Here is an 8,895-nt window from a genome sequence, read left to right on the forward strand (position 1 = left end):
ATTTTTCAAATGCATATATATATATATATATATACACACACACACACATAATTTAATTTATGGTAAGTTAACATCAACATTAAGACATAAACCTTTTTTTATTATTATACTTTAAGTTCTGGGGACATGTGCAGAATGTTCAGGTTTGTTACATAGGTATACCTGTGCCATGGTGGTTTGCTGCACCCATCAACCCATCATCTACATTAGGTATTTATCCCGGTTATATCCCTCCCCTGGCCCCTTATCCCTCAACAGGCCCTGGTGTGTTATGTTCCCCTCACTGTGTACATGTGTTCTCAGTGTTCAATTCCCACTCATGAGTGAGAACATGTAGTGTTTCGTTTTCTATTCTTATATTAGCTTCCTGAGAATAATGGTTTCCAGCTTCATCCTTGTCCCTGCAAAGGACATGAACTCATCCTTTTTTATGGCTGCATAGTATTCCATGGTGTATATGTGCCACATACATTTGTTTTACAGTCTGTGAAGAGATTCAGAGAAGATCACATTTTAAGACCTGTATTTACCTCCCCATCTCTCCCGTGTGACAAAACCTGAAAGTACAAAGGGAAAGATAAGGAATGCCATTGCCCTTTGGACATTGGTAAAACTAACTGAACTTTGGAAAGGGGAAAAGGAAAAAAGAGGAAAACCATATGTGGATGATTTAGACCTACACCTGAAGGTTGGACAGGATCATTAAGAGGGTTCCAACCATGAAGACCCAGAAAAAGTGTCGACCTGTCACTGAGCTTCATCAGAATGACAGAGAATGTTTCTCTATTCTCTTCGCCACCCCCAACTAGGCAAAACTTGTTGAGTAACAGGTCAAAGCAGTGTCTTTTGGGGGAATGAGCAGAATTTGGAGGGGAACCTAAGGGTGAGGATACAGCATATACTGAGAAAAGCTGCTAAACTAGTCAAATCCGGAACACAAAGTATTGCTAGATGAGCAGGAAACCTATGGTGCACCGGAGTTAACTCTAAGAGGAACAAGTCCCAAAACCAAATCAACTCCTGATGAGATTGATTCCACCTTCTCCCTCAAAACACACATACACAGCCTAGTAAAAGGGAACACATGTGGGGTTTGCTTCCTATATTAATCTACTCTACATAGTTCACTTTTTGAGTAAAACTTACCAGACATACATAGAAACAGAAAAGATACATAAAGGAAACCCTGTTAAGAGACAAAGCAATTAATAAAACTGAATTCAAATGTGGCAGAGGTGTTGGAATTATCTTTCAAGTAGATCTCATGGGTACTGTTCTAGAAGCCCTTAGTAGGGTATAAAGCCCCTTTATTTTTTTATTAGACTTATGTGACAAGATCATCCTTATGTCCTCTTATGTAAAAGGTATTTCCAATCCACATTCATCTCTGTATTGGCAGTCACATTTTTTGACACTTTGCAAATATTAATCCACTGTCTTATTCTTACATTCACAATTGTGGAGCAGTCTGTTGTCATTCTATGAAGTGTTCCCTCACAATGAAACAGTTTACTTTGGCTGATTTTAAGAGATCCTTCATGTTTGGTGGTGGTTTCCAGCTTAAACACATCATAATGAATCAGCCAGCAAAGAAGAGAAATACTAAAAATCAGGCAAAAATCTATTGTTTTGCATATTCCAAACAAAGTAAATTTATGTCTTACACATCCAAAATGAGGATTGTTTGACTTCCTGAATACAATTCATTTGTTTACTTTGAAAAAATTATCAAACATTATACCCTTGAATATGTTCTCTCCTCATCTTCTCTACTTAGCTCTAATTTGTGCTACAGCCAATCACACATTATGCTGTTTGTAAAGCACATACGTGATACTCTCATCCTCCATGTGTCACTAGCACTCTCCTAGTTTACCTCTATTTGTCCCTCTGTGAAGCCCTCATGACATATCTTTATTATCCACACTTTCGGCAGCTTCATTTAAGTTGCTAAACAAAGTTTTCACTAAACAACAAATATTATTTATTTCACTTTTCACCAATAAAAATTCTAATTTTTATTCTTCAATAACTGCCAAATATGAAAATAATTCATGCATATATTATATATATTGACATACGTATGTGTTATATAGACATACACAAAATTGCTAGTGGTAAGGGTGGTTTTCATAGGAGTCTATAACTACTGGAGATTTTGTGTTTCCTTAAAGATATAGTATTTCCTTAAAGATATTCTATTTCTTAATTTATCATAAAGATAATTCTTACGCTTTTACTAAAAATATAAGTTAATAGGCTGGGTGCAGTGGCTCACATCTGTAATACTAGCTTTTTGAGAAAATGGGGCAAAAGGATCACTTGAACCTACCAGTTTAAGGCTGATTTGAGCTGTGATTGCATCACTGCGTTCCAGCCTGGACTACAGAACCAGAATATATATATTTATATATATATAATATATAATGATATATACTTTACATATATTATATATATAATTTGTGTATATATATATAAATTGACAGTAATACATTAAAATCTAGAATCAAGTTCTAAAAGCAACAGCAATGTGCATTTCCAGTCTAGTTTAGTGACTATTAGAATTAAAGCCAACTTCAGGCATGACATTTCCAAAAATATAAGAAAAAAAACAAAAAGAAAAAGGAGAAAAAATATTCCAGACTTTTGAAGACATTTATTAAAATCATAACTTCATGGTATCCTCTTTCTCACCTTTTGATAAGTAAAATATTAAAGTACTCCAATACTTTAATATTTGATGAGTAAAATATTTGATGAGTAAAATACTTTAATATTTGATGAGTAAAATATTAAAGTACACACTGGGTCAAAACTGCCTTTCAGTAAAGACGTGGGCTATGATGACTCCATCTGTGATCTGCACCACAGTGGTCAGAGTGCTCACAGTGGGTCCTCGGGCCATGGGAGACCCCATTAAATACCCTGAACAACATGCCATCAAAGCACTTCCCATCTGACACTGCCCAGGGCCCATGGCAAGCTACAGCAGCATCACAACCTTTGCCAGCACAAAGCCCAGTGTCCTTTCACTTTATCTGTGTGTATGAGCACACACACTTACGCTCGCCTGTGCATACCCTCACACCATAGTGTACACTGTCACAGCGGCACCGCCAGCTACTGAGGACTGTGCCTTTTACCAAGTCTTATTTCAGGCTGGCTCAGCATGAGGACATTGTGCATGCAATACTGACTTTGAACTGAGTCACTCAAAAATTAGTCGAATCAGTTCAGGTAGTGTGTGTTTTTTTTCTCCTGCTTTTGAAAGCAACCTGCAGAGGAGTTTTTTTAGCCACTTATTTAAAATGTTAATGAAGGAATCTGTGAGTGCAGAGGCACAGAAACGAGCAGTTGATTTAAGAGTCATTCCAACGCATAAGCAAGTTCCAAATGCTCTGAGAGGCGAGGAGGGGAAGATGCAAAGGGCGCCTTGAGAAGAACTGCTTTTGCAGTAATGCTCTGGCAGCTCCCATGATGCTGGCTGCGATGGCATTCACCCCACTGCGGTTGTCATCATCAATGTGACTTTGTTTTTTTAGAAGGATCTGTTGTGGTCAGGGTTACACCTGTCCTTCCCCACACCATGGCCCTCCAGGCAGTTCCTGGCAGGTGCTGGCCAAATGGGACTTGGGTAGAAACAAAGGACTAGGCCTGCAGAAACAGGGACCCTGGGGGCTTCCAATGGGGAGAGCTGACTGCCTGGTGCAGAATCCATAGAATTATCCACTGTGGGAGCTGGAGGGACCTGCACAAATCCCTGGAGAGTGTGTTAGAATTTCCCCAAATACTGTAAAAGGGAAAAGTACTCACACTTTCTCACGTGAAAGACTAATGATGTCTAGGAGCTGACACAGAACGGGCGGACTCTGTCCACTGCAGGGACAGCGAGCTGTGTCAGGACAGAAATGAGCAAGCTTGAGTCTCTGGGGACACCTGCGGAAAGAGTAATGCAAAGCACACACCAGGGCTGTGACTCACTCCTCAGAGCAGGCTTGGGTCCCCAGAGTAAGGATGAACAGACAGCCTTCCCGCATCATGTAGTGCGAATGGCGAGGCTGCAGGGGACTTAGTGCTCTTGCCGGTCGGCTGCCAGAGACCTGTCAGTCAGACCCACTTCTTAGTGAGGGTCCCTTCATTTCCTCTCTGGGATGCATTTCATCATATTCACTTGTTAGTCACGATTCTTCCTGACAGTCTGCAAGCGTTGCATCTTTTTCAGGCCTGGGGTCTGGCCCTACCCCAGGGGATTCTCGCCTCCACACCAGGGACCTGATTACTGCTGACAGCAGGGAGAGAAGCAGGCAGAGGAGTCCAGCATGGGCCTCCCGCATTCATAAATCCTATTTTTTAACCAACATCGAGAACTGCCTGTCTCTTGCTCAAAGAGGAGCCTCAGGTCTCAGGAGTGGTCAATGCTGAGCTGACAAAGCTATTGAAATTCCCATCTCCATAGTCTTGATATCTCTACTGTTGCCAGGAGACTGTCGGGAGGAGCTTGAGAAGAAAGAGGCACAGGATGGTTCACACTGCTTTTTCCAAGTATAGTCAAGGGACAGCCACTGCACACTGAGGTAATTCTAGATGAATGTCTCCACATTGTTCCCTCCTCCTTTCTGGAGAGTTTAGTGCTGGCTGACTGTAGAACACTTTATTCACAGAAGCAATTAGAAAAAAATGTCACTCTTAGTTCACATGCTCCAACGTCAGACTGGGAGTAACCGGTTCTAGAGGGAAAAGCCAGGACTGGATCATTTGTATTCTCATCAGCCGCCTCCACACACGTGGAGATGGATTTCACTGGTGTCAATACATGTGTTCACGTCCACAAGAGGCCATTCAGAGGGACTGAAGTGACTTCACACCCACCGCAAAGCCATTTCTGCTGCCAGAGTCTCTGATCTCCAATCACCAGGAAATTCTCCACCAAGGGGCGAGCTCCAGCCATCTCACTTGTAATCAGTAGCATCGACATTGTCTGAGAAATATTTATTCTGTCCAGTTTAAGCTTAATTTACACAAACACTAAAAAGTTGTAAAATAGACTTTAGCTTTTCCTCTAACTATATTTATATATAAATCCCTGAGCAGGTAGCTGTCAACTTGAAATTCCCTATCTACAGTTAATAAACATCAGGGTGCAGGGAGGGACCATGAGCCCCTTCCCTGTGCAGAGCAGGGGCTGGGCTGTCATTACAGGAGAGCAAACCTGGTCTCCCATCTGAGCAAAGAGGAGCGGGTGGGAAGGGCACAGTGGTGTAGGAATTCTTACACATCAGCACAGATGCTGGCAGGCCTGCTCTTCACTCACTCTGGGGGCCTGGAGGTCCCACCCTGATAACACCACATTGCCTCACAGAGGTGCCGGCTTTTCTGTCCTTGTTAGACCTCAGGGTAGGTGGTGCCAGGGATGATAAATAACTTAACCACCTGGGAGAAGAAAACAGGCAAAGGAAGGGAGGGTGAATGAGGGAGAAGGGACGAGTCCACAGGGGTGGGAGAACGTAGTGATAAAGCCAGGGGTGACAGTGTGGTAACAACTGACAGGAGAGGAGAGGGGAGCCCATGCCCCTCATTCCCCTCCTTCCTGAACAACATGAGGGCTGCAGGGAGGGCGAGTCCTCAGTGAGTGAATGCAGCAGTTCAAAGAAACAAAAATAGACAAAATAATAAACGTTCTCCAAGGACACCAGGATTTGGAGGGGAAACTGTGAGACCTCTGAATGCCCGATGTCCCATACTGCTGAGTGGGTAAGTAACAGGAAGTCTGCACCCCCCAGTCCTGTGCACAACCGGAGACCAAGGAACCTGTGTCACCAGTACCTAGGGCTAGAGGAAAGGGCTTCCAAATGGCTCAGGAAGATGAGGAGGGCACTTCCCTCCACCTCTGGGACCAGATGACCACAACTCCCCTGAGGAACCCCTTATCAAAAAGAATTGAACATAATAGTGTTGCTTAAATATAAACTGGCTCATCTAATTAACCCGATACTGAGCCCAGGACACCTCCCTCAAGGTGGCTCCAGTTCCCTATCATCTCAACTTTTCTCCCTGGCCTCCCACACTCCCTGAGCCTGCCTGGAGGGCTCCCTGTCCCCTTTGCTGCCCACTCCAAAGAAAATAAGAAACCAAGAGCATAAGCCCCTGACAGGTCGAGGACAGAGGCTTGGCAACACTTCTTTCCCTTGGAAAATTCCTCTACTAGCAAATCTGCTTCCAGGTGGCAAAAATGAGAAGTGCTGGGCCAGCAGCCAGGTGCACAGCTGCAGGAGCTATGTGGACCTGCTTCACGGGCCAAAGAGAAGGGCTGCCCACAGGCAGGCCACATCTAGAGTGAGTCCAGAGGGACCAGAGAGAGTCTGGGATCCAATCAGGGATGACCCTACTTTCAATTGGGTCTGGCAGATTTTCAAAATCCAGTCTTTCCACCGAGGCCATACCAAAGCTTCCCAGGATGTCAGGCTCCCCAGTCCCCCCAGAGCCCCCCATGAAGCTGTCATTTCCTCTCAAGTTGCATTCACTGGCCAGGTAAAGGCAGTTTCTACTCATCAGGCAAGTGGCCAGCTCGCCTTCAGATTTACCAAAGAAATCCAGGTCCTGCCCCACACTTGCTGGCTGGGCAGGCTTTTCAAAACGCAGGTATCTCTGGAGCTGTTTTGTGGACACCAGGAGCATTAATGGACAAGCCCTGTGCTGGTCCCATGGTACCCTGTGCACCTGGGTAAGGCTGGAACACACTGGGGGCAGGGCCCCGACATGCCCACTCTGGAACAGCGTGGGACCTGGGGAAATCATCAGTTGTTTGCTGTCCTGCCATGGCTGTTTTACACATCCCTGGAGACTATGAGCATGGGTTGTGGTGCAGTAGTGGCTGGGCAGGACTAGAAATGTCCAGTTTTGACCTGGAAGCAGCAGACACCCAAGGCTTAGGGTAGAAGTGGGGGCTCCGTACCATTCCCAGTGCCAACTTCCCATGGCAGAAACAGGAAGGAATGTCTGGCAACCCACCAAGGGTCAGACGCCATGGCAACCCTAGCAGAACCTGCCTAACCCTGGCTGTTCCAATGACAGTTAGACATTCTTGGGAAGGTGGAGCCCTTTGTGGGAGCTCAGGGTGGGTGTCCTGGAAGTACCACTTAAAGGCCACTGAGGCCTCTCAAAATCCCTGTTTTAGAGCTGCAGCTCTCCATGTGGGCTACAGTGTAGTCACCTACCGAGCTTTAGGACAAGCCCAGGGCTCAGCTGCCCAGACCAGTGCCTTGAGAATTTTTGCAGCAGGGAAAGCAGCTTGGAGAAGCATGCCTGGGAGACCATGTGGCCCTGCCTGGCTGGGTCCTCGGCTGACAGAGGTGAGGGTAGGGTTCATGGGGACTTGGTAATGCTGGGAATTATGTATGTGTGGCAGGAAGGTGCCACAATGCCAAGACCCCACGTCTTGGAAATTCCATGAGGTCCGCATGAGGTTGAACTAAATAACAAGGGCAGTCCACAAGGGAAAAATAAAAGAAATACCCACATAAGGGACTCTGTGGAACTGAGTCTGGAAGAGAGGGCTGCCTGGTCCACTCCAGGAGAAGTTTCCTAAAACAAGTTTGCTTCCCATTGCATTCCCTTTGCTTGTTCTAAACATCACCTCCTCCCCATTCCTGTAATTTGCATCATTCTGGGCTCCTTACTCTTGCTGCATCCTTGTTTACATTTTAAGGACACCTGGCTTTGATTTACTTAAGAGCATATAAGGCTTAATTTTGTATTTCTGGTAATCATTTATTACATTTCCCCCATTTTATCAAATGACATGTTTATCTCATGTCTACTTTTAATATGTTAAAGATTTTGTATCCAGTTTATCTAAAACTCCTTGCTTAAAATGAGTTTAATTCTAGCAATCTATACATGGTTATTTCTGCATTGTTTTATAATTTGATGATAAATGTTTTTCCCCAATATATGACTGTATGGATAGTTTTTACAAAGACACAATAAAATCCGATCTGTCTCACTTGAGCAAGTGGCTGAACGAGTCAATCCCTCCATCAAATAGAAACATCCGGCATCACTTAATCTAATTAATAAAAACATCCAGTGTGTATGTGCACCCACGATGAGAAGAAAAGACCAAAGCAAATGGCCAAAAAGGAAAGAATCACATGATTTCTGTGTAAACTCCTACAGATATCATAAATATTTATTGCTAGAAACAGTATTTTAAATAAAAGGTTTTCAGGCAAGTGTATTAAAACGGTCTTGGATACATGGGGCCCTATCACTTGTAAAACTTGGCAAATTGGATGACGATTAAAAATACAAAATTACACAGAAAATACCCTTCAATAAATTGATTTTTCGGTTTTTTTAACTGAGAGGCAGTTTGGCTCTTGTTGCCCAGGCCGGAGTGCAATGGCGCGATCTTGGCTCACTGCCACCTCTGCCTCTGGGTTCAAGCGACTCTCCTGACTCAGCCTACGGAGTAATTGGGATTACAGGCATGTGCCACCATTCTCGGCTAATTTTGTATTTTTAGTAGAGATGGGGTTTCTTCATTTTGGTCAGGCTAGTCTCAAACTCCCAACCTCAGGCCATCTGCCAGCCTCGGCCAGAGGGCTGGGATTACAGGCGTGAGCCACAGCGCCTGTCCTAATGAATTGATTAAAAAAAAAAAAAAAATGTTTAGGCAACATGCCCACTGGGTGTACTGATTCCTAGGGTGGCTGGTGTAAGGCGAATCGATGTGGCTCCCCCAGCCCCTTCCTGGGAGCATCCTAGAGACAGCGTGGAAACGCACGCGGCCCGGTGGTCCTGGGAGCGGTCATGGTGCCCAGACCCGCGGCCTCCCCGTGCCCTCGAACCCCATGTCAAGCACCCGCGGATTCTCACGTCCTCTTCTTACAGGGC

The 8,895-nt window shown here is 44.6% G+C and overlaps 2 protein-coding genes across 2 annotated transcripts in view; one reads left to right on the forward strand and one right to left on the reverse strand.

Moving 5' to 3' along the window:
* The window catches only part of LOC105509336 (tripartite motif-containing protein 51-like), an 11,944-nt gene extending 7,871 nt beyond the window's left edge, over positions 1-4,073 (forward strand). Inside the window, exon 7 of the mRNA XM_011938541.1 lies at positions 3,846-4,073. Within this exon, the coding sequence (XP_011793931.1) occupies positions 3,846-4,073 (228 nt within the window). The remainder of the gene's footprint in view (positions 1-3,845) is intronic.
* A 180-nt stretch (positions 4,074-4,253) lies between these two features.
* Positions 4,254-8,895, reverse strand: part of LOC105509337 (ankyrin repeat domain-containing protein 33B-like) — a 6,393-nt gene continuing 1,751 nt past the window's right edge. Inside the window, exons 3-4 of the mRNA XM_011938542.1 lie at positions 6,765-6,902; positions 4,254-4,727 (exon numbers count right to left, since the gene is read on the reverse strand). Of these exons, the coding sequence (XP_011793932.1) occupies positions 4,687-4,727; positions 6,765-6,902 (179 nt within the window). The 3' untranslated portion in view covers positions 4,254-4,686. The remainder of the gene's footprint in view (positions 4,728-6,764; positions 6,903-8,895) is intronic.

The sequence above is a fragment of the Colobus angolensis genome, unplaced genomic scaffold (genome assembly GCF_000951035.1).
Source record: "Colobus angolensis palliatus isolate OR3802 unplaced genomic scaffold, Cang.pa_1.0 Scaffold174, whole genome shotgun sequence".
NCBI classification, from domain to species: domain Eukaryota; kingdom Metazoa; phylum Chordata; class Mammalia; order Primates; family Cercopithecidae; genus Colobus; species Colobus angolensis.